Source organism: Salvelinus fontinalis, chromosome 27 (assembly GCF_029448725.1).
Source record: "Salvelinus fontinalis isolate EN_2023a chromosome 27, ASM2944872v1, whole genome shotgun sequence".
In the NCBI taxonomy this organism is placed as follows: Eukaryota; Metazoa; Chordata; class Actinopteri; order Salmoniformes; family Salmonidae; genus Salvelinus; species Salvelinus fontinalis.
Window position 1 is genome coordinate 26316013 of NC_074691.1, and position 27616 is coordinate 26343628.

A 27616-nucleotide genomic window follows, 5' to 3' on the forward strand; every position below is an offset into this window, starting at 1 on the left:
CTGGAGAGTTGTAGGGCTGGAGGGTTGTAGGGCTGGAGGGTTGTAGGGCTGTAGGGCTGGAGAGTTGTAGGGATGTAGGGCTGTAGAGTTGTAGGGCTGTAGAGTTGTAGGGCTGGAGAGTTGTAGGGCTGGAGAGTTGTAGGGCTGGAGAGCTGTAGGGCTGGAGAGTTGTAGGGCTGTAGGGCTGGAGAGTTGTAGAGCTGTAGAGTTGTAGGGCTGTAGGGCTGGAGAGTTGTAGGGCTGGAGAGTTGTAGGGCTGGAGAGTTGTAGGGCTGGAGAGTTGTAGGGCTGGAGAGTTGTAGGGCTGTAGGGCTGGAGAGTTGTAGGGCTGGAGAGTTGTAGGGCTGGAGAGTTGTAGGGCTGTAGGGCTGGAGAGTTGTAGGGCTGGAGAGTTGTAGGGCTGGAGAGTTGTAGGGCTGTAGGGCTGGAGAGTTGTAGGGCTGGAGAGTTGTAGGGCTGTAGGGCTGGAGAGTTGTAGGGCTGGAGAATTGTAGGGCTGGAGAGTTGTAGGGCTGGAGGGCTGGAGAGTTGTAGGGCTGGAGAGCTGTAGGGGTGGAGAACAGGAGGGCTGGAGAGTTGTAGGGCTGGGGGGCTGGAGAGCTGTATGGCTGGGTGGCTGGAGGACTGGAGGGTTGGAGAGTTGTAGGGCTGGAGAGCTGGAAGGCTGGAGAGTTGTATGGCTGGGGGCTGGAGGACTGGAGGGTCGGAGAGTTGTAGGGCTGGAGAGTTGTAGGGCTGGAGAGTTGTAGGGCTGTAGGGCTGGAGAGTTGTAGGGCAGGAGAGTTGTAGGGCTGTAGGGCTGGAGAGTTGTAGGGCTGTAGGGTTGTAGGGCTGTATGGCTGGAGAGTTGTAGGGCTGTAGGGCTGGAGAGTTGTAGGGCTGGAGAGTTGTAGGACTGTAGGGCTGTAGGGCTGGAGAGTTGTAGGGCTGGAGAGTTGTAGGGCTGTAGAGCTGGAGAGTTGTAGGGCTGGAGAGTTGTAGGGCTGAGAGTTGTAGGGCTGGAGTGTTGTAGGGCTTTAGGGCTGGAGAGTTGTAGGGATGTAGGGCTGGAGAGTTGTAGGGCTGGAGAGTTGTAGGGCTGGAGAGTTGTAGGGCTGGAGAGTTGTAGGGCTGGAGAGTTGTAGGGCTGGAGAGTTGTAGGGCTGGAGAGTTGTAGGGCTGTAGGGCTGGAGAGTTGTAGGGCTGGAGAGCTGTAGGGCTGGAGAGTTGTAGGGCTGGAGAGTTGTAGGGCTGGAGAGTTGTAGGGCTGGAGAGCTGTAAGGCTGGAGAGTTGTAGGGCTGTAGATTTGTAGGGCTGTAGGGCTGGAGAGTTGTAGGGCTGGAGAGTTGTAGGGCTGGAGAGTTGTAGGGCTGGAGAGTTGTAGGGCTGGAGAGTTGTAGGGCTGTAGGGCTGGAGAGTTGTAAGGCTGGAGAGTTGTAGGGCTGGAGAGTTGTAGGGCTCTAGGGCTGGAGAGTTGTAGGGCTGGAGAGTTGTAGGGTTGTAGGGCTGTAGGGCTGGAGAGTTGTTGGGCTGTATGGCTGGAGAGTTGTAGGGCTGTAGGGCAGGAGTTGTAGGGCTGGAGAGTTGTAGGGCTGGAGAACAGGAGGTCTGGAGAGTTGTATGACTGGAGGGCTGGAGAGCTGTAGGGCTGGAGAACAGGAGGACTGGGGGCTGGAGAGTTGTAGGGCTGGAGGACTGGAGGGCTGGAGAGCAGTAGGGCTGGAGAACAGGAGGGCTGGAGGGTTGTATGGCTGGAGAACAGGAGGACTGGAGGGCTGGAGAGTTTTATGGCTGGGGGGCTGGAGGACTGGAGGGCTGGAGAGTTGTATGGCTGGGGGGCTGGAGAGTTGTAGGGCTGGAGAGTTGTATGGCTGGAGAACAGGAGGACTGGAGGGCTGGAGAGTTGTATGGCTGGGGGGCTGGAGATGTGTATGGCTGGAGAACAGGAGGACTGGAGGGCTGGAAAGTTGTATAGCTGGGGGGCCGGAGGGCTGGAGAGTTGTAGGGCTGGAGAGTTGTAGGGCTGTAGGGCTGGAGAGTTGTAGGGCTGGAGAGTTGTAGGGCTGTAGGGCTTCAGAGTTGTAGGGCTGGAGAGTTGTAGGGATGTAGGGCTGTAGAGTTGTAGGGCTGGAGATTTGTAGGGCTGGAGAGCTGTAGGGCTGGAGAGTTGTAGGGCTGGAGAGTTGTAGAGCTGTAGAGTTGTAGGGCTGTAGGGCTGGAGAGTTGTAGGGCTGGAGAGATGTAGGGCTGGAGAGTTGTAGAGCTGTAGGCCTGGAGAGTTGTAGGGCTGGAGAGTTGTAGGGCTGGAGAGTTGTAGGGCTGGAGAGTTGTAGGGCTGGAGGACTGGAGGGCTGGGGGCTGGAGAGTTGTAGGGCTGGAGGACTGGAGGGCTGGAGAGCTGTAGGGCTGGAGAACAGGAGGGCTGGAGGGTTGTATGGCTAGAGAATAGGAGGACTGGAGGGCTGGAGAGTTTTATGGCTGGGGGGCTGGAGGACTGGAGGGCTGGAGAGTTGTATGGCTGGGGGGCTGGAGAGTTGTAGGGCTGGAGAGTTGTATGGCTGGAGAACAGGAGGACTGGAGGGCTGGAGAGTTGTATGGCTGGGGGGCTGGAGATGTGTATGGCTGGAGAACAGGAGGACTGGAGGGCTGGAAAGTTGTATAGCTGGGGGGCTGGAGGGCTGGAGAGTTGTAGGGCTGTAGGGCTGGAGAGTTGTAGGGCTGGAGAGTTGTAGGGCTGGAGAGTTGTAGGGCTGTAGGGCTGGAGAGTTGTAGGGCTGTAGGGTTGTAGGGCTGTAGGGCTGGAGAGATGTAGGGCTGTAGAGTTGTAGGGCTGTAGAGTTGTAGGGCTGGAGAGTTGTAGGGCTGGAGAGTTGTAGGGCTGGAGAGCTGTAGGGCTGGAGAGTTGTAGGGCTGTAGGGCTGGAGAGTTGTAGAGCTGTAGAGTTGTAGGGCTGTAGGGCTGGAGAGTTGTAGGGCTGGAGAGTTGTAGGGCTGGAGAGTTGTAGGGCTGTAGGGCTGGAGAGTTGTAGGGCTGTAGGGCTGGAGAGTTGTAGGGCTGGAGAGTTGTAGGGCTGGAGAGTTGTAGGGCTGGAGAGTTGTAGGGCTGTAGGGCTGGAGAGTTGTAGGGCTGTAGGCCTGGAGAGTTGTAGGGCTGGAGAGTTGTAGGGCTGGAGAGTTGTAGGGCTGGAGAGTTGTAGGGCTGGAGGACTGGAGGGCTGGGGGCTGGAGAGTTGTAGGGCTGGAGGACTGGAGGGCTGGAGAGCTGTAGGGCTGGAGAACAGGAGGGCTGGAGGGTTGTATGGCTGGAGAACAGGAGGACTGGAGGGCTGGAGAGTTTTATGGCTGGGGGGCTGGAGGACTGGAGGGCTGGAGAGTTGTATGGCTGGGGGGCTGGAGAGTTGTAGGGCTGGAGAGTTGTATGGCTGGAGAACAGGAGGACTGGAGGGCTGGAGAGTTGTATGGCTGGGGGGCTGGAGATGTGTATGGCTGGAGAACAGGAGGACTGGAGGGCTGGAAAGTTGTATAGCTGGGGGGCTGGAGGGCTGGAGAGTTGTAGGGCTGTAGGGCTGGAGAGTTGTAGGGCTGGAGAGTTGTAGGGCTGGAGAGTTGTAGGGCTGTAGGGCTGGAGAGTTGTAGGGCTGTAGGGTTGTAGGGCTGTAGGGCTGGAGAGATGTAGGGCTGTAGAGTTGTAGGGCTGTAGAGTTGTAGGGCTGGAGAGTTGTAGGGCTGGAGAGTTGTAGGGCTGGAGAGCTGTAGGGCTGGAGAGTTGTAGGGCTGTAGGGCTGGAGAGTTGTAGAGCTGTAGAGTTGTAGGGCTGTAGGGCTGGAGAGTTGTAGGGCTGGAGAGTTGTAGGGCTGGAGAGTTGTAGGGCTGTAGGGCTGGAGAGTTGTAGGGCTGTAGGGCTGGAGAGTTGTAGGGCTGGAGAGTTGTAGGGCTGGAGAGTTGTAGGGCTGGAGAGTTGTAGGGCTGTAGGGCTGGAGAGTTGTAGGGCTGGAGAGTTGTAGGGCTGGAGAGTTGTAGGGCTGTAGGGCTGGAGAGTTGTAGGGCTGGAGAGTTGTAGGGCTGTAGGGCTGGAGAGTTGTAAGGCTGGAGAGTTGTAGGGCTGGAGAGTTGTAGGGCTGGAGGGCTGGAGAGTTGTAGGGCTGGAGAGCTGTAGGGGTGGAGAACAGGAGGGCTGGAGAGTTGTAGGGCTGGGGGGCTGGAGAGCTGTATGGCTGGGGGGCTGGAGGACTGGAGGGTTGGAGAGTTGTAGGGCTGGAGAGCTGGAAGGCTGGAGAGTTGTATGGCTGGGGGGGTGGAGGACTGGAGGGTTGGAGAGTTGTAGGGCTGGAGAGTTGTAGGGCTGTAGGGCTGGAGAGTTGTAGGGCTGTAGGGCTGGAGAGTTGTAGGGCAGGAGAGTTGTAGGGCTGTAGGGTTGTAGGGCTGTATGGCTGGAGAGTTGTAGGGCTGTAGGGCTGGAGAGTTGTAGGGCTGGAGAGTTGTAGGACTGTAGGGCTGTAGGGCTGGAGAGTTGTAGGGCTGGAGGGTTGTAGGGCTGTAGGGCTGGAGAGTTGTAGGGATGTAGGGCTGTAGAGTTGTAGGGCTGGAGAGTTGTAGGGCTCGAGAGTTGTAGGGCTGGAGAGTTGTAGGGCTGTAGGGCTGGAGAGTTGTAGGGCTGGAGAGTTGTAGGGCTGGAGAGTTGTAGGGCTGTAGGGCTGGAGAGTTGTAGGGCTGGAGAGCTGTAGGGCTGGAGAGTTGTAGGGCTGGAGAGTTGTAGGGCTGGAGAGCTGTAAGGCTGGAGAGTTGTAGGGCTGTAGAGTTGTAGGGCTGTAGGGCTGGAGAGTTGTAGGGCTGGAGAGTTGTAGGGCTGGAGAGTTGTAGGGCTGTAGGGCTGGAGAGTTGTAGGGCTGTAGGGCTGGAGAGTTGTAGGGCTGGAGAGTTGTAGGGCTGGAGAGTTGTAGGGCTGTAGGGCTGGAGAGTTGTAAGGCTGGAGAGTTGTAGGGCTGGAGAGTTGTAGGGCTCTAGGGCTGGAGAGTTGTAGGGCTGGAGAGTTGTAGGGTTGTAGGGCTGTAGGGCTGGAGAGTTGTAGGGCTGTAGGGCTGGAGAGTTGTAGGGCTGTAGGGCAGGAGTTGTAGGGCTGGAGAGTTGTAGGGCTGGAGAACAGGAGGTCTGGAGAGTTGTATGACTGGAGGGCTGGAAAGCTGTAGGGCTGGAGAACAGGAGGACTGGGGGCTGGAGAGTTGTAGGGCTGGAGGACTGGAGGGCTGGAGAGCTGTAGGGCTGGAGAACAGGAGGGCTGGAGGGTTGTATGGCTGGAGAACAGGAGGACTGGAGGGCTGGAGAGTTTTATGGCTGGGGGGCTGGAGGACTGGAGGGCTGGAGAGTTATATGGCTGGGGGGCTGGAGAGTTGTAGGGCTGGAGAGTTGTATGGCTGGAGAACAGGAGGACTGGAGGGCTGGAGAGTTGTATGGCTTGGGGGCTGGAGATGTGTATGGCTGGAGAACAGGAGGACTGGAGGGCTGGAAAGTTGTATAGCTGGGGGGCTGGAGGGCTGGAGAGTTGTAGGGCTGTAGGGCTGGAGAGTTGTAGGGCTGTAGGGCTGTAGGGCTGGAGAGTTGTAGGGCTGGAGAGTTGTAGGGCTGTAGGGCTGGAGAGTTGTAGGGCTGGAGGGTTGTAGGGCTGTAGGGCTGGAGAGTTGTAGGGATGTAGGGCTGTAGAGTTGTAGGGCTGGAGAGTTGTAGGGCTGGAGAGCTGTAGGGCTGGAGAGTTGTAGGGCTGGAGAGTTGTAGAGCTGTAGAGTTGTAGGGCTGTAGGGCTGGAGAGTTGTAGGGCTGGAGAGTTGTAGGGCTGGAGAGTTGTAGGGCTGGAGAGTTGTAGAGCTGTAGGGCTGGAGAGTTGTAGGGCTGTAGGGCTGGAGAGTTGTAGGGCTGGAGAGTTGTAGGGCTGGAGAGTTGTAGGGCTGTAGGGCTGGAGAGTTGTAGGGCTGGAGAGTTGTAGGGCTGGAGAGTTGTAGGGCTGGAGAGTTGTAGGGCTGTCGGGCTGGAGAGTTGTAGGGCTGGAGAATTGTAGGGCTGTAGGGTTGTAGGGTTGTAGGGCTGGAGAGTTGTAGGGCTGGAGAGTTGTAGGGCTGGAGAGTTGTAGGGCTGTAGGGAGGGAGAACAGGAGGGCTGGAGAGTTGTATTACTGGAGGGCTGGAGAGCTGTAGGGCTGGAGAACAGGAGGACTGGGGGCTGGAGAGTTGTAGGACTGGAGGGCTGGAGAGCTGTAGGGCTGGAGAACAGGAGGGCTGGAGGGTTGTATGGCTGGAGAACAGGAGGACTGGAGGGCTAGAGAGTTTTATGGCTGGGAGGCTGGAGGACTGGAGGTCTGGAGAGTTGTATGGCTGGGGGGCTGGAGAGTTGTAGGGCTGGAGAGTTGTATGGCTGGAGAACAGGAGGACTGGAGGGCTGGAGAGTTGTATGGCTGGGGGGCTGGAGATGTGTATGGCTGGAGAACAGGAGGACTGGAGGGCTGGAAAGTTGTATAGCTGCGGGGCTGGAGGGCTGGAGAGTTGTAGGGCTGGGGGGCTGGAGAACTGGAGGGCTGGAGAGTTGTATGGCTGGGGGGCTGGAGAGTTGTAGGGCTGGAGGGCTGGAGAGTTGTAGGGTTGTAGGGCTGCAGAGTTGTAGGGCTGGAGAGTTGTAGGGCTGGAGAGTTGTAGGGCTGGAGAGTTGTAGGGCTGTAGAGTTGTAGGGCTGTAGAGTTGTAGGGCTGTAGGGCTGGAGAGTTGTAGGGCTGGAGAGTTGTAGGGCTGTAGGGCTGGAGAGTTGTAGGGCTGGAGAGTTGTAGGGCTGTAGGGCTGGAGAGTTGTAGAGCTGGAGAGTTGTAGGGCTGTAGGGCTGGAGAGTTGTAGGGCTGTAGGGCTGGAGAGTTGTAGGGCTGTAGGGCAGGAGAGTTGTAGGGCTGGAGAGTTGTAGGGCTGGAGAGTTGTAGGGCTGGAGAGCTGTAGGGATGGAGAACAGGAGGGCTGGAGAGTTGTATGACTGGAGGGCTGGAGAGCTGTAGGGCTGGAGAACAGGAGGACTGGGGGCTGGAGAGTTGTAGGGCTGGAGGACTGGAGAGTTGTAGGGCTGTAGGGCTGGAGAGTTGTAGGGCTGTAGGGCAGGAGAGTTGTAGGGCTGTAGGGTTGTAGGGCTGTAGGGCTTGAGAGTTGTAGGGCTGTAGGGCAGGAGAGTTGTAGGGCTGGAGAGTTGTAGGGCTGGAGAGTTGTAGGGCTGTAGGGCTGGAGAGTTGTAGGGCTGGAGAGTTGTAGGGCTGGAGAGTTGTAGGGCTGGAGAACAGGAGGTCTGGAGAGTTGTATGACTGGAGGGCTGGAGAGCTGTAGGGCTGGAGAACAGGAGGACTGGGGGCTGGAGAGTTGTAGGGCTGGAGGACTGGAGGGCTGGAGAGCTGTAGGGCTGGAGAACAGGAGGGCTGGAGGGTTGTATGGCTGGAGAACAGGAGGACTGGAGGGCTGGAGAGTTTTATGGCTGGGGGGCTGGAGGACTGGAGGGCTGGAGAGTTGTATGGCTGGGGGGCTGGAGAGTTGTAGGGCTGGAGAGTTGTATGGCTGGAGAACAGGAGGACTGGAGGGCTGGAGAGTTGTATGGCTGGGGGGCTGGAGAGTTGTAGGGCTGGAGAGTTGTATGGCTGGAGAACAGGAGGACTGGAGGGCTGGAAAGTTGTATAGCTGGGGGGCTGGAGGGCTGGAGAGTTGTAGGGCTGTAGGGCTGGAGAGTTGTAGGGCTGGAGAGTTGTAGGGCTGTAGGGCTGGAGAGTTGTAGGGCTGGAGGGTTGTAGGGCTGTAGGGCTGGAGAGTTGTAGGGATGTAGGGCTGTAGAGTTGTAGGGCTGTAGAGTTGTAGGGCTGGAGAGTTGTAGGGCTGGAGAGTTGTAGGGCTGGAGAGCTGTAGGGCTGGGGAGTTGTAGGGCTGTAGGGCTGGAGAGTTGTAGAGCTGTAGAGTTGTAGGGCTGTAGGGCTGGAGAGTTGTAGGGCTGGAGAGTTGTAGGGCTGGAGAGTTGTAGGGCTGGAGAGTTGTAGGGCTGGAGAGTTGTAGGGCTGGAGAGTTGTAGGGCTGTAGGGCTGGAGAGTTGTAGGGCTGGAGAGTTGTAGGGCTGGAGAGTTGTAGGCTGTAGGGCTGGAGAGTTGTAGGGCTGGAGAGTTGTAGGGCTGTAGGGCTGGAGAGTTGTAGGGCTGGAGAGTTGTAGGGCTGGAAAGTTGTAGGGCTGGAGGGCTGGAGAGTTGTAGGGCTGGAGAGCTGTAGGGGTGGAGAACAGGAGGGCTGGAGAGTTGTAGGGCTGGGGGGCTGGAGAGCTGTATGGCTGGGTGGCTGGAGGACTGGAGGGTTGGAGAGTTGTAGGGCTGGAGAGCTGGAAGGCTGGAGAGTTGTATGGCTGGGGGCTGGAGGACTGGAGGGTCGGAGAGTTGTAGGGCTGGAGAGTTGTAGGGCTGGAGAGTTGTAGGGCTGTAGGGCTGGAGAGTTGTAGGGCAGGAGAGTTGTAGGGCTGGAGAGTTGTAGGGCTGTAGGGTTGTAGGGCTGTAGGGCTGGAGAGTTGTAGGGCTGTAGGGCAGGAGAGTTGTAGGGCTGGAGAGTTGTAGGGCTGGAGAGTTGTAGGGCTGGAGAGCTGTAGGGATGGAGAACAGGAGGGCTGGAGAGTTGTATGACTGGAGGGCTGGAGAGCTGTAGGGCTGGAGAACAGGAGGACTGGGGGCTGGAGAGTTGTAGGGCTGGAGGACTGGAGAGTTATAGGGCTGTAGGGCTGGAGAGTTGTAGGGCTGTAGGGCAGGAGAGTTGTAGGGCTGTAGGGTTGTAGGGCTGTAGGGCTGGAGAGTTGTAGGGCTGTAGGGCAGGAGAGTTGTAGGGCTGGAGAGTTGTAGGGCTGGAGAGTTGTAGGGCTGTAGGGCTGGAGAGTTGTAGGGCTGGAGAGTTGTAGGGCTGGAAAGTTGTAGGGCTGGAGAACAGGAGGTCTGGAGAGTTGTATGACTGGAGGGCTGGAGAGCTGTAGGGCTGGAGAACAGGAGGACTGGGGGCTGGAGAGTTGTAGGGCTGGAGGACTGGAGAGTTGTAGGGCTGAGAGTTGTAGGGCTGGAGTGTTGTAGGGCTGTAGGGCTGGAGAGTTGTAGGGATGTAGGGCTGGAGAGTTGTAGGGCTGGAGAGTTGTAGGGCTGGAGAGTTGTAGGGCTGTAGGGCTGGAGAGTTGTAGGGCTGGAGAGTTGTAGGGCTGGAGAGTTGTAGGGCTGGAGAGTTGTAGGGCTGTAGGGCTGGAGAGTTGTAGGGCTGGAGAGCTGTAGGGCTGGAGAGTTGTAGGGCTGGAGAGTTGTAGGGCTGGAGAGTTGTAGGGCTGGAGAGCTGTAAGGCTGGAGAGTTGTAGGGCTGTAGATTTGTAGGGCTGTAGGGCTGGAGAGTTGTAGGGCTGGAGAGTTGTAGGGCTGGAGAGTTGTAGGGCTGTAGGGCTGGAGAGTTGTAGGGGCTGGAGAGTTGTAGGGCTGTAGGGCTGGAGAGTTGTAAGGCTGGAGAGTTGTAGGGCTGGAGAGTTGTAGGGCTCTAGGGCTGGAGAGTTGTAGGGCTGGAGAGTTGTAGGGTAGTAGGGCTGTAGGGCTGGAGAGTTGTAGGGCTGTATGGCTGGAGACTTGTAGGGCTGTAGGGCAGGAGTTGTAGGGCTGGAGAGTTGTAGGGCTGGAGAACAGGAGGTCTGGAGAGTTGTATGACTGGAGGGCTGGAGAGCTGTAGGGCTGGAGAACAGGAGGACTGGGGGCTGGAGAGTTGTAGGGCTGGAGGACTGGAGGGCTGGAGAGCAGTAGGGCTGGAGAACAGGAGGGCTGGAGGGTTGTATGGCTGGAGAACAGGAGGACTGGAGGGCTGGAGAGTTTTATGGCTGGGGGGCTGGAGGACTGGAGGGCTGGAGAGTTGTATGGCTGGGGGGCTGGAGAGTTGTAGGGCTGGAGAGTTGTATGGCTGGAGAACAGGAGGACTGGAGGGCTGGAGAGTTGTATGGCTGGGGGGCTGGAGATGTGTATGGCTGGAGAACAGGAGGACTGGAGGGCTGGAAAGTTGTATAGCTGGGGGGCCGGAGGGCTGGAGAGTTGTAGGGCTGGAGAGTTGTAGGGCTGTAGGGCTGGAGAGTTGTAGGGCTGGAGAGTTGTAGGGCTGTAGGGCTGGAGAGTTGTAGGGCTGGAGGGTTGTAGGGCTGTAGGGCTGGAGAGTTGTAGGGATGTAGGGCTGTAGAGTTGTAGGGCTGGAGATTTGTAGGGCTGGAGAGGTGTAGGGCGGGAGAGTTGTAGGGCTGGAGAGTTGTAGAGCTGTAGAGTTGTAGGGCTGTAGGGCTGGAGAGTTGTAGGGCTGGAGAGTTGTAGGGCTGGAGAGTTGTAGGGCTGGAGAGTTGTAGAGCTGTAGGGCTGGAGAGTTGTAGGGCTGGAGAGTTGTAGGGCTGGAGAGTTGTAGGGCTGGAGAATTGTAGGGCTGTAGGGCTGGAGAGTTGTAGGGCTGGAGAGTTGTAGGGCTGGAGAGTTGTAGGGCTGGAGAGTTGTAGGGCTGTAGGGCTGGAGAGTTGTAGGGCTGGAGAATTGTAGGGCTGTAGGGTTGTAGGGCTGTAGGGTTGTAGGGCTGGAGAGTTGTAGGGCTGGAGAGTTGTAGGGCTGGAGAGTTGTAGGGCTGGAGAATTGTAGGGCTGTAGGGCTGGAGAGTTGTAGGGCTGGAGAGTTGTAGGGCTGGAGAGTTGTAGGGCTGGAGAGTTGTAGGGCTGTAGGGCTGGAGAGTTGTAGGGCTGGAGAATTGTAGGGCTGGAGAATTGTAGGGCTGTAGGGTTGTAGGGCTGGAGAGTTGTAAGGCTGGAGAGTTGTAGGGCTGGAGAGTTGTAGGGCTCTAGGGCTGGAGAGTTGTAGGGCTGGAGAGTTGTAGGGTAGTAGGGCTGTAGGGCTGGAGAGTTGTATGACTGGAGGGCTGGAGAGCTGTAGGGCTGGAGAACAGGAGGACTGGGGGCTGGAGAGTTGTAGGGCTGGAGGACTGGAGGGCTGGAGAGCTGTAGGGCTGGAGAGCAGGAGGGCTGGAGGGTTGTATGGCTGGAGAACAGGAGGACTGGAGGGCTAGAGAGTTTTATGGCTGGGAGGCTGGAGGACTGGAGGTCTGGAGAGTTGTATGGCTGGGGTGCTGGAGAGTTGTAGGGCTGGAGAGTTGTATGGCTGGAGAACAGGAGGACTGGAGGGCTGGAGAGTTGTATGGCTGGGGGGCTGGAGATGTGTATGGCTGGAGAACAGGAGGACTGGAGGGCTGGAAAGTTGTATAGCTGGGGGGCTGGAGGGCTGGAGAGTTGTAGGGCTGGGGGGCTGGAGAACTGGAGGGCTGGAGAGTTGTATGGCTGGGGGGCTGGAGAGTTGTAGGGCTGGAGGGCTGGAGAGTTGTAGGGCTGTAGAGATGTAGTGCTGGAGGACTTGAGTGCTGGAGAGTTGTAGGGCTGTAGAACTGGAAGGCTGGAGAGTTGTATGGCTGGGGGGCTGGAGAACTGGAGGGCTGAAGAGTTGTAGGGCTGGAGGACTGGAGGGCTGGAGAGTTGTAGGGCTGGGGGGCTGGAGAGTTGTAGGGCTGGGGGGCTGGAGAGTTGTATGGCTGGGGGGCTGGAGGACTGTAGGGCTGAAGAGTTGTAGGGCTGTAGAGCTGGAAGGCTGGAGAGTTGTATGGCTGGGGGGCTGGAGAACTGGAGGGCTGAAGAGTTGTAGGGCTGGAGGACTGGAGGGCTGGAGAGTTGTAGGGCTGGGGGGCTGGAGGACTGGAGGGCTGGAGAGTTGTATGGCTGGGGGGCTGGAGAGTTGTAGGGCTGGACAGTTGTATGGCTGGAGAACAGGAGGACTGGAGGGCTGGAGAGTTGTATGGCTGGGGGGCTGGAGATGTGTATGGCTGGAGAACAGGAGGACTGGAGGGCTGGAAAGTTGTATAGCTGGGGGGCTGGAGGGCTGGAGAGTTGTAGGGCTGTAGGGCTGAAGAGTTGTAGGGCTGTAGGGCTGGAGAGTTGTAGGGCTGGAGAGTTGTAGGGCTGTAGGGCTGGAGAGTTGTAGGGCTGGAGGGTTGTAGGGCTGTAGGGCTGGAGAGTTGTAGGGCTGGAGAGTTGTAGGGCTGGAGAGTTGTAGGGCTGGAGAGTTGTAGGGCTGTAGGGCTGGAGAGTTGTAGGGCTGTAGGGCTGGAGAGTTGTAGGGCTGGAGAATTGTAGGGCTGTAGGGTTGTAGGGCTGTAGGGTTGTAGGGCTGGAGAGTTGTAGGGCTGGAGAGTTGTAGGGCTGGAGAGTTGTAGGGCTGGAGAGCTGTAGGGATGGATAACAGGAGGGCTGGAGAGTTGTATGACTGGAGGGCTGGAGAGCTGTAGGGCTGGAGAACAGGAGGACTGGGGGCTGGAGAGTTGTAGGGCTGGAGGGCTGGAGAGCTGTAGGGCTGGAGAACAGGAGGGCTGGAGGGTTGTATGGCTGGAGAACAGGAGGACTGGAGGGCTAGAGAGTTTTATGGCTGGGAGGCTGGAGGACTGGAGGTCTGGAGAGTTGTATGGCTGGGGGGCTGGAGAGTTGTAGGGCTGGAGAGTTGTATGGCTGGAGAACAGGAGGACTGGAGGGCTGGAGAGTTGTATGGCTGGAGAACAGGAGGACTGGAGGGCTGGAGAGTTGTATGGCTGGGGGGCTGGAGATGTGTATGGCTGGAGAACAGGAGGACTGGAGGGCTGGAAAGTTGTATAGCTGGGGGGCTGGAGGGCTGGAGAGTTGTAGGGCTGGGGGGCTGGAGAACTGGAGGGCTGGAGAGTTGTATGGCTGGGGGGCTGGAGAGTTGTAGGGCTGGAGGGCTGGAGAGTTGTAGGGCTGTAGAGATGTAGTGCTGGAGGACTTGAGTGCTGGAGAGTTGTAGGGCTGTAGAACTGGAAGGCTGGAGAGTTGTATGGCTGGGGGGCTGGAGAACTGGAGGGCTGAAGAGTTGTAGGGCTGGAGGACTGGAGGGCTGGAGAGTTGTAGGGCTGGGGGGCTGGAGGACTGGAGGGTTGGAGAGTTGTAGGGCTGGAGAGTTGTAGGGCTGGAGAGTTGTAGGGCTGGGGGGCTGGAGAGTTGTAGGGCTGGGGGGCTGGAGAGTTGTATGGCTGGGGGGCTGGAGGACTGTAGGGCTGAAGAGTTGTAGGGCTGTAGAGCTGGAAGGCTGGAGAGTTGTATGGCTGGGGGGCTGGAGAACTGGAGGGCTGAAGAGTTGTAGGGCTGGAGGACTGGAGGGCTGGAGAGTTGTAGGGCTGGGGGGCTGGAGGACTGGAGGGCTGGAGAGTTGTATGGCTGGGGGGCTGGAGAGTTGTAGGGCTGGACAGTTGTATGGCTGGAGAACAGGAGGACTGGAGGGCTGGAGAGTTGTATGGCTGGGGGGCTGGAGATGTGTATGGCTGGAGAACAGGAGGACTGGAGGGCTGGAAAGTTGTATAGCTGGGGGGCTGGAGGGCTGGAGAGTTGTAGGGCTGGGGGGCTGGAGAACTGGAGGGCTGGAGAGTTGTATGGCTGAGGGGCTGGAGAGTTGTAGGGCTGGAGGGCTGTAGAGATGTAGTGCTGGAGGACTTGAGTGCTGGAGAGTTGTAGGGCTGTAGAACTGGAAGGCTGGAGAGTTGTATGGCTGGGGGGCTGGAGAACTGGAGGGCTGAAGAGTTGTAGGGCTGGAGGACTGGAGGGCTGGAGAGTTGTAGGGCTGGGGGGCTGGAGAGTTGTAGGGCTGGGGGGCTGGAGAGTTGTATGGCTGGGGGGCTGGAGGACTGTAGGGCTGAAGAGTTGTAGGGCTGTAGAGCTGGAAGGCTGGAGAGTTGTATGGCTGGGGGGCTGGAGAACTGGAGGGCTGAAGAGTTGTAGGGCTGGAGGACTGGAGGGCTGGAGAGTTGTAGGGCTGGGGGGCTGGAGGACTGGAGGGCTGGAGAGTTGTATGGCTGGGGGGCTGGAGAGTTGTAGGGCTGGACAGTTGTATGGCTGGAGAACAGGAGGACTGGAGGGCTGGAGAGTTGTATGGCTGGGGGGCTGGAGATGTGTATGGCTGGAGAACAGGAGGACTGGAGGGCTGGAAAGTTGTATAGCTGGGGGGCTGGAGGGCTGGAGAGTTGTAGGGCTGTAGGGCTGAAGAGTTGTAGGGCTGTAGGGCTGGAGAGTTGTAGGGCTGGAGAGTTGTAGGGCTGTAGGGCTGGAGAGTTGTAGGGCTGGAGGGTTGTAGGGCTGTAGGGCTGGAGAGTTGTAGGGATGTAGGGCTGTAGAGTTGTAGGGCTGGAGAGTTGTAGGGCTGGAGAGTTGTAGGGCTGGAGAGCTGTAGGGCTGGAGAGTTGTAGGGCTGGAGGACTGGAGGGCTGGAGAGTTGTAGGGCTGGGGGGCTGGAGAGTTGTAGGGCTGGGGGGCTGGAGAGTTGTATGGCTGGGGGGCTGGAGGACTGTAGGGCTGAAGAGTTGTAGGGCTGTAGAGCTGGAAGGCTGGAGAGTTGTATGGCTGGGGGGCTGGAGAACTGGAGGGCTGAAGAGTTGTAGGGCTGGAGGACTGGAGGGCTGGAGAGTTGTAGGGCTGGGGGGCTGGAGGACTGGAGGGCTGGAGAGTTGTATGGCTGGGGGGCTGGAGAGTTGTAGGGCTGGACAGTTGTATGGCTGGAGAACAGGAGGACTGGAGGGCTGGAGAGTTGTATGGCTGGGGGGCTGGAGATGTGTATGGCTGGAGAACAGGAGGACTGGAGGGCTGGAAAGTTGTATAGCTGGGGGGCTGGAGGGCTGGAGAGTTGTAGGGCTGTAGGGCTGAAGAGTTGTAGGGCTGTAGGGCTGGAGAGTTGTAGGGCTGGAGAGTTGTAGGGCTGTAGGGCTGGAGAGTTGTAGGGCTGGAGGGTTGTAGGGCTGTAGGGCTGGAGAGTTGTAGGGATGTAGGGCTGTAGAGTTGTAGGGCTGGAGAGTTGTAGGGCTGGAGAGTTGTAGGGCTGGAGAGCTGTAGGGCTGGAGAGTTGTAGGGCTGGAGAGTTGTAGAGTTGTAGGGCTGTAGGGCTGGAGAGTTGTAGGGCTGGAGAGTTGTAGGGCTGGAGAGTTGTAGAGCTGTAGGGCTGGAGAGTTGTAGGGCTGTAGGGCTGGAGAGTTGTAGGGCTGGAGAGTTGTAGGGCTGGAGAGTTGTAGGGCTGTAGGGCTGGAGAGTTGTAGGGCTGGAGAGTTGTAGGGCTGTAGGGCTGGAGAGTTGTAGGGCTGTAGGGCTGGAGAGTTGTAGGGCTGGAGAATTGTAGGGCTGTAGGGTTGTAGGGCTGTAGGGTTGTAGGGCTGGAGAGTTGTAGGGCTGGAGAGTTGTAGGGCTGGAGAGTTGTAGGGCTGGAGAGCTGTAGGGATGGATAACAGGAGGGCTGGAGAGTTGTATGACTGGAGGGCTGGAGAGCTGTAGGGCTGGAGAACAGGAGGACTGGGGGCTGGAGAGTTGTAGGGCTGGAGGGCTGGAGAGCTGTAGGGCTGGAGAACAGGAGGGCTGGAGGGTTGTATGGCTGGAGAACAGGACTGGAGGGCTAGAAAGTTTTATGGCTGGGAGGCTGGAGGACTGGAGGTCTGGAGAGTTGTATGGCTGGGGGGCTGGAGAGTTGTAGGGCTGGAGAGTTGTATGGCTGGAGAACAGGAGGACTGGAGGGCTGGAGAGTTGTATGGCTGGGGGGCTGGAGATGTGTATGGCTGGAGAACAGGAGGACTGGAGGGCTGGAAAGTTGTATAGCTGGGGGGCTGGAGGGCTGGAGAGTTGTAGGGCTGGGGGGCTGGAGAACTGGAGGGCTGGAGAGTTGTATGGCTGGGGGGCTGGAGAGTTGTAGGGCTGGAGGGCTGGAGAGTTGTAGGGCTGTAGAGATGTAGTGCTGGAGGACTTGAGTGCTGGAGAGTTGTAGGGCTGTAGAACTGGAAGGCTGGAGAGTTGTATGGCTGGGGGGCTGGAGAACTGGAGGGCTGAAGAGTTGTAGGGCTGGAGGACTGGAGGGCTGGAGAGTTGTAGGGCTGGGGGGCTGGAGGACTGGAGGGTTGGAGAGTTGTAGGGCTGGAGAGTTGTAGGGCTGGAGAGTTGTAGGGCTGGGGGGCTGGAGAGTTGTAGGGCTGGGGGGCTGGAGAGTTGTATGGCTGGGGGGCTGGAGGACCGTAGGGCTGAAGAGTTGTAGGGCTGTAGAGCTGGAAGGCTGGAGAGTTGTATGGCTGGGGGGCTGGAGAACTGAAGGGCTGAAGAGTTGTAGGGCTGGAGAATTGTAGGGCTGTAGGGTTGTAGGGCTGTAGGGTTGTAGGGCTGGAGAGTTGTAGGGCTGGAGAGTTGTAGGGCTGGAGAGTTGTAGGGCTGGAGAGCTGTAGGGATGGATAACAGGAGGGCTGGAGAGTTGTATGACTGGAGGGCTGGAGAGCTGTAGGGCTGGAGAACAGGAGGACTGGGGGCTGGAGAGTTGTAGGGCTGGAGGGCTGGAGAGCTGTAGGGCTGGAGAACAGGAGGGCTGGAGGGTTGTATGGCTGGAGAACAGGAGGACTGGAGGGCTAGAAAGTTTTATGGCTGGGAGGCTGGAGGACTGGAGGTCTGGAGAGTTGTATGGCTGGGGGGCTGGAGAGTTGTAGGGCTGGAGAGTTGTATGGCTGGAGAACAGGAGGACTGGAGGGCTGGAGAGTTGTATGGCTGGGGGGCTGGAGATGTGTATGGCTGGAGAACAGGAGGACTGGAGGGCTGGAAAGTTGTATAGCTGGGGGGCTGGAGGGCTGGAGAGTTGTAGGGCTGGGGGGCTGGAGAACTGGAGGGCTGGAGAGTTGTATGGCTGGGGGGCTGGAGAGTTGTAGGGCTGGAGGGCTGGAGAGTTGTAGGGCTGTAGAGATGTAGTGCTGGAGGACTTGAGTGCTGGAGAGTTGTAGGGCTGTAGAACTGGAAGGCTGGAGAGTTGTATGGCTGGGGGGCTGGAGAACTGGAGGGCTGAAGAGTTGTAGGGCTGGAGGACTGGAGGGCTGGAGAGTTGTAGGGCTGGGGGGCTGGAGGGTTGGAGAGTTGTAGGGCTGGAGAGTTGTAGGGCTGGAGAGTTGTAGGGCTGGGGGGCTGGAGAGTTGTAGGGCTGGGGGGCTGGAGAGTTGTATGGCTGGGGGGCTGGAGGACCGTAGGGCTGAAGAGTTGTAGGGCTGTAGAGCTGGAAGGCTGGAGAGTTGTATGGCTGGGGGGCTGGAGAACTGAAGGGCTGAAGAGTTGTAGGGCTGGAGGACTGGAGGGCTGGAGAGTTGTAGGGCTGGGGGGCTGGAGGACTGGAGGGCTGGAGAGTTGTATGGCTGGGGGGCTGGAGAGTTGTAGGGCTGGACAGTTGTATGGCTGGAGAACAGGAGGACTGGAGGGCTGGAGAGTTGTATGGCTGGGGGGCTGGAGATGTGTATGGCTGGAGAACAGGAGGACTGGAGGGCTGGAAAGTTGTATAGCTGGGGGGCTGGAGGGCTGGATAGTTGTAGGGCTGTAGAACTGGAAGGCTGGAGAGTTGTATGGCTGGGGGGCTGGAGAACTGGAGGGCTGAAGAGTTGTAGGGCTGGAGGACTGGAGGGCTGGAGAGTTGTAGGGCTGGGGGGCTGGAGGACTGGAGGGCTGGATAGTTGTAGGGCTGGAGGACTGGAGGGCTGGATAGTTGTAGGGCTGGAGAGTTGTAGGGATGGAGGACTGGAGGGCTGGAGAGTTGTATGGCTGGGGGGCTGGATAGTTGTATGGCTGGAGAACAGGAGGGCTGGAGGGCTGGAGAGTTGTATGGCTGGGGGGCTGGAGGACTGGAGGGCTGGAGAGTTGTATGGCTGGGGGGCTGGAGGACTGGAGGGCTGGAGAGTTGTAGGGCTGGGGGGCTGGAGGGGTGTAGGGCTGGAGAGTTGTATGGCTGGAGAGCTGGAGGGCTGGAGGGCTGGAGAGTTGTGTGGCTGGGGGACTGGAGGGCTGGAGAGTTGTAGGTCTGGAGGGCTGGATAGTTGTAGGGCTGGCGAGCTGTAGGGCTGGAGAGCTGTAGGGCTGGAGAACAGGAGGACTGGAGAGCTGGAGGACTGTAGTGCTGGAGAGTTGTAGGGCTCTAGAGCTGTAGGGCTGGAGGACCGGAGAGTTGGGGGGGGCTGGAGGGCTGGAGAGTTGTATGGCTGGGGGACTGGAGGGTTGGAGAGTTGGAGGACTGGGGGGCTGGAGTACTGGAGGGCTGGAGAATTGTATGGCTGGGGGTGCTGGAGGACCAGAGAGTTGTAGGGCTGGGGAGCTGGAGGGCTGGAGGACTGGAGAGTTGTAGGGCTGGAGAACAGGAGGACTGGAGGGCTGGAGAGTTGTAGGGCTGTAGGGCTGGAGGACTGTAGTGCTGGAAATATGTAGGGCTCTAGAGCTGTAGGGCTGGAGGACCGGAGAGTTGGGGGGCTGGAGAGTTGTATGGCTGGGGGGCTGGAGGACTGGAGGGCTGGAGAGTTGGAGGACAGGGGGGCTGGAGGACTGGAGGGCTGGAGAGTTGTAGGGCTGGAGAGCTGGAAGGCTGGAGAGTTGGGGGGCTGGAGGACTGGAGGGCTGATGAGTTGGGGGGCTGGAGGACTGAAGGGCTGGAGAGCTGGGGGGCTGGAGAACAGGAGAACTGGAGAGTTGTAGGGCTGGAGGACTGGAGAGCTGGGGGGCTGTAGGGTTGTAGGGCTGGGGGACTGGAGGGCTGGAGAGTTGGAGGGCTGGAGGGTTGGAGAGCTGAAGGACTGGAGGGCTGGAGAGTTGGAGGGCTGGAGGGCTGGAGAGTTGGAGGGCTGGAGGGTTGGAGGGCTGAAGGACTGGAGGTTTGGAGGGCTGGAGGGTTTGAGAACTGGAGGGTTGGAGGGCTAGATGGATGAAGGGTTGAATGGTTTGAAACTGGAGGGCTGGAGGGTTGGAGGGTTTGAGAACTGGAGGGTTGGAGGGCTGGATGTATGAAGGGTTGAATGGTTTGAAACTGGAGGGCTGGTGGGTTGGAGGGCTGGAAAACTGGAGGGTTGTAGGCTGGCTGACTGTGGTATATACTTATACAATTGAAATACTGTTATCTATGTGACTCACTGACTGTGTGTCATAATGTCCCTGCTTTATTTGGCAATAAGGCTCTAAGGTTTTCTGTGTGCCTGTTTGACTGTGCTATGATCGTCATATAATGGAGGTGGACTGACTGACTGTGTGTCTTGTCTCTCTAGACAGGTTATGGAGCAGCAGCAGAAGCAGGCACACATGGAGAGGGAACGACGATCCTCGAACCCAGGTGAGAAAATGCTGAACTCAACCCACTGAACAATTACATACTTTTTTTGTAACCTTTACATTTTTTAAGTACATTTTGAAAAAATGTAAGGTCGTCTTTAAATTTGGCATTATCAAGTGTCTCTAGTGCCTGATTTAAACGCATATTCGCTTTCAAATCAGACACTGCTGCACTTCCACCTAAGACTTACCCCACATCAATGTGTTACCAGTGTTTTAAGTTAAATGTCATTACACACTATAAAGAAAGTCTTCTGACCTCTTTAACTCTCCCTCTCTGAATTTCACCAGGTTCTCCTTTCCAAGGCCATCCTGGTGTGCTTTCTGTAGCCTCCCCAGCTCCCATGCCTCCCCCTATGTCCATGGGTTGTGGCCCTCCCTCTTTAGGTGGAGGCCCCCCCTCCCTGGGTGCCCCTATGCCTCCTCCCCCTCCTGGCCCACCTCCCCCCTCGGCAGGTGCTCCCCCGCTCCCCCTGCCTCCACCGCTGCCCATGGTTGGAGGCGGACAGGGTGAAGAGGCTCCCGCCCCGACGGGACTCGCCGCCATGATCGCGGGAGCCAAACTGCGCCGTGTCAATAGAGTAAGATGCCAATCAAACCTATCACAATATAACATAATATATAACATAACTATACTGTGATCTACAGTATAGATACAGACAATCTATTGAGACCACCATAGACATTGGAATGTAAGAGCGTCCTATGTGGGTTTGTAAAGACGTAATGAGCTTCATAGTAGTGACGATATGGCAAAGGAAAACATACTGCGTGTGTATAGCAATAGTCTAAAACAGTGGTCACCAACCGGTCCATCTTCAAGGCATTCCTAGGCAATCACCAAACATTTCTGTAGAAAAGACTGTGATAAAGTCTGTGATAAAGGCTGTGATAAAGACTGCGATAAAGGCTGTGATAAAGTCTGCGATAAAGGCTGTGAAAAAGTCTGCGATAAAGGCTGTGATGAAGGCTGCGATAAAGGCTGTGATAAAGGCTGCGATAAAGGCTGTGATAAAGGCTGCGATAAAGGCTGTGAAAAAGTCTGCGATAAAGGCTGCGATAAAGTCTGCGATAAAGGCTGTGATAAAGGCTGCGATAAAGGCTGTGATAAAGGCTGTGATAAAGGCTGCGATAAAGGCTGTGATAAAGGCTGCGATAAAGGCTGTGATAAAGGCTGTGATAAAGGCTGCGATAAAGGCTGCGATAAAGGCTGCGATAAAGGCTGCGATAAAGCCTGCCTATAAAGTCTGCGATAAAGGCTGTGATAAAGGCTGCGATAAAGGCTGCGATAAAGGCTGCGATAAAGGCTGCGATAAAGGCTGCGATAAAGCCTGCGATAAAGTCTGCGATAAAGTCTGTGATAAAGGCTGCGATAAAGACTGCGATAAAGTCTGCGATAAAGGCTGTGATAAAGGCTGCGATAAAGTCTGCGATAAAGGCTGTGATAAAGGCTGTGATAAAGTCTGTGATAAAGACTGTGATAAAGACTGCGATAAAGGCTGCGATAAAGTCTGCGATAAAGGCTGTGATAAAGGCTGTGATAAAGGCTGTGATAAAGTCTGCGATAAAGACTGTGATAAAGACTGCGATAAAGGCTGCGATAAAGTCTGCGATAAAGGCTGTGATAAAGGCTGTGATAAAGGCTGTGAAAAAGTCTGCGATAAAGGCTGTGATAAAGGCTGCGATAAAGGCTGCGATAAAGGCTGCGATAAAGGCTGCGATAAAGCCTGCCTATAAAGTCTGCGATAAAGGCTGCGATAAAGTCTGCGATAAAGTCTGCGATAAAGACTGTGATAAAGGCTGCGATAAAGGCTGCGATAAAGTCTGCGATAAAGGCTGTGATAAAGGCTGTGATAAAGGCTGTGAAAAAGTCTGCGATAAAGGCTGCGATAAAGGCTGCGATAAAGGCTGCGATAAAGCCTGCCTATAAAGTCTGCGATAAAGGCTGTGATAAAGACTGCGATAAAGGCTGTGATAAAGACTGCGATAAAGTCTGCGATAAAGTCTGCGATAAAGGCTGCGATAAAGTCTGCGATAAAGGCTGCGATAAAGTCTGCGATAAAGTCTGCGATAAAGTCTGCGATAAAGACTGCGATAAAGGCTGTGATAAAGGCTGTGATAAAGACTGCGATAAAGGCTGCGATAAAGACTGCGATAAAGGCTGCGATAAAGTCTGCGATAAAGGCTGCGATAAAGGCTGCGATAAAGGCTGCGATAAAGTCTGCGATAAAGGCTGTGATAAAGACTGCGATAAAGGCTGTGATAAAGACTGCGATAAAGGCTGTGATAAAGACTGCGATAAAGGCTGCGATAAAGTCTGCGATAAAGGCTGCGATAAAGTCTGCGATAAAGGCTGCGATAAAGGCTGCGATAAAGTCTGCGATAAAGTCTGCGATAAAGTCTGCGATAAAGGCTGTGATAAAGGCTGTGATAAAGTCTGCGATAAAGTCTGCGATAAAGGCTGCGATAAAGGCTGCGATAAAGGCTGCGATAAAGTCTGCGATAAAGGCTGCGATAAAGTCTGCGATAAAGACTGCGATAAAGTCTGCGATAAAGGCTGCGATAAAGGCTGCGATAAAGTCTGCGATAAAGGCTGCGATAAAGGCTGTGATAAAGTCTGCGATAAAGTCTGCGATAAAGTCTGCGATAAAGTCTGCGATAAAGTCTGCGATAAAGGCTGCGATAAAGGCTGCGATAAAGTCTGCGATAAAGTCTGCGATAAAGTCTGCGATAAAGGCTGCGATAAAGGCTGCGATAAAGGCTGCGATAAAGTCTGCGATAAAGGCTGCGATAAAGGCTGCGATAAAGTCTGCGATAAAGGCTGTGATAAAGGCTGCGATAAAGTCTGCGATAAAGGCTGCGATAAAGTCTGCGATAAAGGCTGCGATAAAGTCTGCGATAAAGGCTGCGATAAAGGCTGCGATAAAGGCTGCGATAAAGCCTGCCTATAAAGTCTGCGATAAAGGCTGTGATAAAGGCTGTGATAAAGGCTGTGATAAAGGCTGTGATAAAGACTGCGATAAAGGCTGCGATAAAGTCTGCGATAAAGGCTGCGATAAAGGCTGCGATAAAGGCTGCGATAAAGGCTGCGATAAAGGCTGCGATAAAGTCTGCGATAAAGGCTGCGATAAAGTCTGCGATAAAGGCTGCGATAAAGACGGCGATAAAGCCTGCGATAAAGGCTGTGATAAAGACTGCGATAAAGCCTGCTTATAAAGTCTGCGATAAAGGCTGCGATAAAGACTGCGATAAAGGCTGTGATAAAGTCTGCGATAAAGGCTGTGAAAAAGGCTGTGAAAAAGGCTGTGAAAAAGGCTGCGATAAAGTCTGTGATAAAGGCTGCGATAAAGACTGCGATAAAGGCTGTGAAAAAGGCTGTGAAAAAGGCTGCGATAAAGGCTGTGATAAAGTCTGCGATAAAGGCTGCGATAAAGGCTGCGATAAAGGCTGCGATAAAGGCTGTGATAAAGTCTGCGATAAAGGCTGCGATAAAGGCTGCGATAAAGGCTGCGATAAAGCCTGCCTATAAAGTCTGTGATAAAGGCTGTGATAAAGTCTGCGATAAAGGCTGTGAAAAAGGCTGTGAAAAAGGCTGCGATAAAGCCTGCCATAAAGACTGCGATAAAGACTTGCACTCTTTTTTTTTATTCTGTTGCGCTGTAGGTGGTAGGTGGACTGCGCACAGGGTAACATTTTAATTTGTCTGGAAAGACAAACTCCGCCTGTCTGGCGGACAGGGAGATCTGTAGCTAAATTGAATGTGCCTACTGCGCTGGCCAATCAGATAGCTCAAATCACCCGCGCCTACAGCTTCCAGCAAAGTTTGATACTAGTTTACATGAGATTTCAGAACTTTTTAAAACCATGACCAGAGAGAGACTGTCAAAGAATACAGCAAACAGCCACTGTTTTTTTGAGTGACTTCATGATTTTATTCTGCACTGTCAACACTGTTTTGATTCAACACTTTTACAAAACATAAAACACGCTTCTCCATACTACCCAGGAGCGCAACTTTGGTTTTAGAATTTGGGGGGACATAACCTGGCAGGGGGTTATGGGGTCCTCCCTCAGATTTCTTTGGGGCATTTCTACACAATCTAATATGACCCATTTGGTGTCATTTTGAGGTTACTTTTATTGTAAATAAAGAACAGAATACGTTTCTAAACACTTCAACATTAATGTGGATGCTACCGTGATTATGGCTAATCCTGAATGAGAAAGGTATAGACGAACAAATTTCATACCCCCCCAAAAATGCTAACCTCCCCTGTTATTGTAATGTGTTGTGGGGGTATGATATTTCTGCATCAAACTCTCTCACTCATCATTATTCACGATTCATTCAGGATTATCCGAAATCATAATGTACACTACGTGGCCAAGTTAGTGTATTCGGCTATTTCAGCCACACCGTTGCAGACAGGTGTATAAAATCGAGCACAAAGCCATGCAATCTCCATAGACAAACATTGGCAGTAGAATGAAGAGCTCAGTGACTTTCGATGTTGCACCGTCATCACCTTTCCAACAAGTCAGTTCGTCAAATTTCTGTCCTGCTAGAGCTGCCCTTATCAACTGCAAGTGCTGTTATTGTGAAATGGAAACGTCTAGGAGCAACAACCTCACCCACGAAGTGGTAGGCCACACAAGCTCACAGAATGGTACCGCTGAAGCACGTTGCACATAAAAATAATTTGTCCTCGGTTGCAACACTCACTACCGACTGAGTTCCAAACTGCCTCTGGAAGCAACGTCAGCACAAGAACGGTTTGTTGTGAGCTTCATGAATGGGTTTCCATGGCCGAGCAGCCGCACACAAGCCTAAGATCACCATGCGCATTGCCAAGCGTCTGCTGGAGTGGTGTAAAGCTTGCCGTCATTGGACTCTGGAGCAGTGGAAACGCATTGTCTGGAGTGATGAATCATGCTTCACCATCTGGCAGTCCGACGGACGAATCTGGGTTTGGCGGAAGCCAGGAGAACGCTACCTGCCTGAATGCATAGTACCAACTCTAAAGTTTGGTAGAGGAGAAATAATGGTCTGGGGCTGTTTTTCATGTTTCGGGCTAGGCCCCTTAGTTCCAGTGAAAGGAAATCTTAACGCTACAGCATACAATGACATTCCGTGCTTCCTACTTCGTGGCAACAGTTTGGGGAAGGCCCTTTCCTGTTTCAGCATGACAATGCCCCCGTGCACAAAGCGTGGTCCATCCAAAAATGATTTGTTGAGATTGGTGTGGAAGAACTTGACTGGTTTGCACAGAGCCCTGACCTTAACCCCGTCGAACACTTTTGGGATGAATTGGAACACCGACTGCGACAAAAAAATCTAAACAGTTCACCTGATATGGATGAAAATACCCTCAAATTAATGTTCACAGTCTACTCTTTAATTTCATAGTCATTGTTTGATTTAAAATCCAAACGTTTGGAATATTAGAGCCAAAAGAAGAAAGAATTCTTCATGGTCCCAATAATGACAGAGGGCACTATAATTCATATCATAGGCCTAATAGTACTGTAGAGCTCTTTTACTATTGGTTTCAGGTGTGTTAGGCCAAGGCCAGAGTGAGAACAGTACGGCAGACCCCCAGTGCCAGGACTGTGCAGCCCAGCAGCTAGGGATTGGGCCTAAATAGGTTTCTCCCTGACGTGTTTTCATCACAGACTCCTTTTGTCGTACAGTATTCCATATAAGGCATCCAGACCTTATGAAAGTTGCTCAGTATACCCTTAATTCTTTAATAAATCAAATCTAGTGATACATAACTTGACATTTCTGCCATATATTGTGACATTGTGGGAGGATAACCAATTAATGCAATGTATTTCTTAGCCGCTATAAATGCTAGGTTACACCGTTTCTTCTGATAACAGTCTCCAGTATCAACATTTCCAAGCAAACAAAAAAACAGGGAGAAGGGAGAACCTGTAGACATACTGAGATAAAAGAACATACACTTTGCCTGAATTCATCCAGCCTTCACAAGAGAGTAACATACTATGCAAATATGTCCACCTTTGTGTTTTACACATCTAGTAGAGGAATTACAGTGTATGATATTCAGTTTTACTGGCATATAGTACGTTCTATGGATGGTCTTAAACTGCAGTAATTTATGTCTGAGATGACAGGACATTCTAACATATCAATAGTGTCTTATTTTTGTTTGGCATGTTTTGTGTCATTGGGAAAAGCCTGTATCAACAGTTTGGATTGGAAATCAACTTTAGAGGTTTGTCAGACGGTATCTTGTATCCTTTATCTTCAATAGGGGCTGAGTTGAAAATTGAACAACCTCAGATTTCGCACTTCCTGGTTGGATTTTTTCTCAGGTTTTTGCCTGCCATATGAGTTCTGTTATACTGACAGACATCATTCAAACAGTTTTAGAAACTTCAGAGTGTTTTCTATCCAAATATACTCATAATATGCATATATTAGCAACTGGGACTGAGGAGCAGGCAGTTTACTCTGGGCACCTCTGGGCACCTTATTCATCCAAGCTACTCAATACTGCCCCCAGCCATAAGAAGTTAAAATAGTTTCAATCTTTGAAGCCTCTGGCTTGTCCAGTTTTCGCTGCTTAGCGAGAATATATTGATGTATCTGAAAAAGTTCACCTCAGAGCTTTCACAGACTGGTCTTCCATGGTTGCCTGACCCTGCTCAGACCCCTGTCACCATCTGATCCTGCTATAAAGCATGACAAAGAATTACCTTGGTGTACATTTATACATTGAATCTAATATAATGCTTCAATAATAGAAATGACCATCAACTCAAGATGGAACTTTGTATTCATTCACTGGTTATTTAATATAATTAAAAATTCACCTGAGCTCCGTAGACTAGTCTTCCCTGGCTGTCTGACCCTGCTGGAACACCTGTCACCATCTGATCCTGCTGAGAGATGATGAGCATAATGTTGTGTACTGACTGTGCACCATGACAGTGAAGCCTGTAGAGCTGTTTATATTGTGTCAGTGTGAGCAAAGTAGGGAATTAGCTAGGGAAACTGGCAGATCAATAATGTTACATTGCTATACTGACTCACATTGCGCTGTCAAAAGACGTCAGAATATCGGTCTTTAATCGTTTGGCAGCTGGTTTCATCGTTTGATTCAGGTCTAGTGTGATTGAGGCAAAACTGATAGCTAAAGTCAGTGAGCCAGCTAACGTTAACCAACTGTTAGCTAACTCTAATGGTACAGTACATTCAGAAAGTATTTAGACCCCTTGACCTTTTCCACATTTTGTTACGTTACAGCCTTATTCTAAAAATGGTTACATTGTTATTTTCCCTCTTCGATTTACGCACAATACCCCATAATGACAAAGCAAAAACAGGTTTTTAGAATTTTTTGCAAATGTATTAAAAATAATAAAATGGAAGTATCACATTTACATAAGTATTCAGACCCTTTACTCAGTACTTTTTTGAAGCACCTTTGGCAGCGATTACCGCTTTGAGTATTCTTGGGTATGACACTACAAGCCTGACACACCTGTTTTTGGGGAGTTTCTCACATTCTTCTCTGCAGATCCTCTAAAGCTCTGTCAGATTTGATGGGGAGCGTCGCTGCACAGCTATTTTCAGGTCTCACCAGAGATGTTCGATTGGGTTCAAGTTCTAGTCTCCCAGTCCCTGCCGCTGAAAACATTTCCACAGCATCATGCTGCCACCACCATGCTTCACAGTAGGGATGGTATTGGCCAGGGGATGAGCGGTGCCAGGTTTCCTCCAGACATGATGCTTGGCATTGGCCAAAGAGTTCAATCTTGGTTTCTCATGGTCTGAGTCCTTTAGGTTCCTTTGGCAAACTCAAAGCGGGCTGTCAAATCAAATCAAATTGTATTTGTCACATGCGCCGAATACAACAGGTGTATACTTTACCGTGAAATGTTTGCTCACAAGTCCTTAACCAACAATGTAGTTCAAGAAGGAGTTAAGAAAATATTTACTAAATAAACTAGTGAAAAAAATCCAAAAGTAACACCAGACAATTACATAACAATAATGAGTCTATATACAGGGGGTACCGGTACCGAATCAATGTGCAGGGGTACAGGTTAGTCGAGGTAATTTGTAAAGTGACTATGCATAGATAATAAACAGCGAGTAGCAGCAGTGTAAAAACAAATGGAGGGGGGGGGGGGGGGTTAAATGTAAATAGTCTGGGTGGCCATTTGATTAATTGTTCAGCAGTCTTATGGCTTGGGGGTAGAAGCTGTTAAGGAGCCTTTTTGTCCAAGACTTGGCATTCCGGTACCGCTTGCCGTGCGGTAGCAGAGAGAACAGTCTGACTTGGGTGACTGGAGAATGTTTTGGGACTTCCTCTGTCACCGCCTAGTATATAGGTCCTGGATGTCAGGAAGCTTGGCCCCAGTGATGTACTGGGCCATAAGCACTAGCCTCTGTAGC

General features: G+C 53.8%; 1 protein-coding gene across 5 annotated transcripts in view; it reads left to right on the plus strand.

Annotated features, from left to right (window-relative positions):
* The window catches only part of LOC129825357 (ena/VASP-like protein), a 302481-nt gene that overhangs the window by 265402 nt on the left and 9463 nt on the right, over nucleotides 1-27616 (plus strand). For all 5 annotated transcript variants that reach the window (XM_055885401.1, XM_055885398.1, XM_055885399.1 and 2 more), the window contains exons 5-6: nucleotides 19122-19186; nucleotides 19477-19766. In XM_055885401.1, the coding sequence (XP_055741376.1) occupies nucleotides 19122-19186; nucleotides 19477-19766 (355 nt within the window). The remainder of the gene's footprint in view (nucleotides 1-19121; nucleotides 19187-19476; nucleotides 19767-27616) is intronic.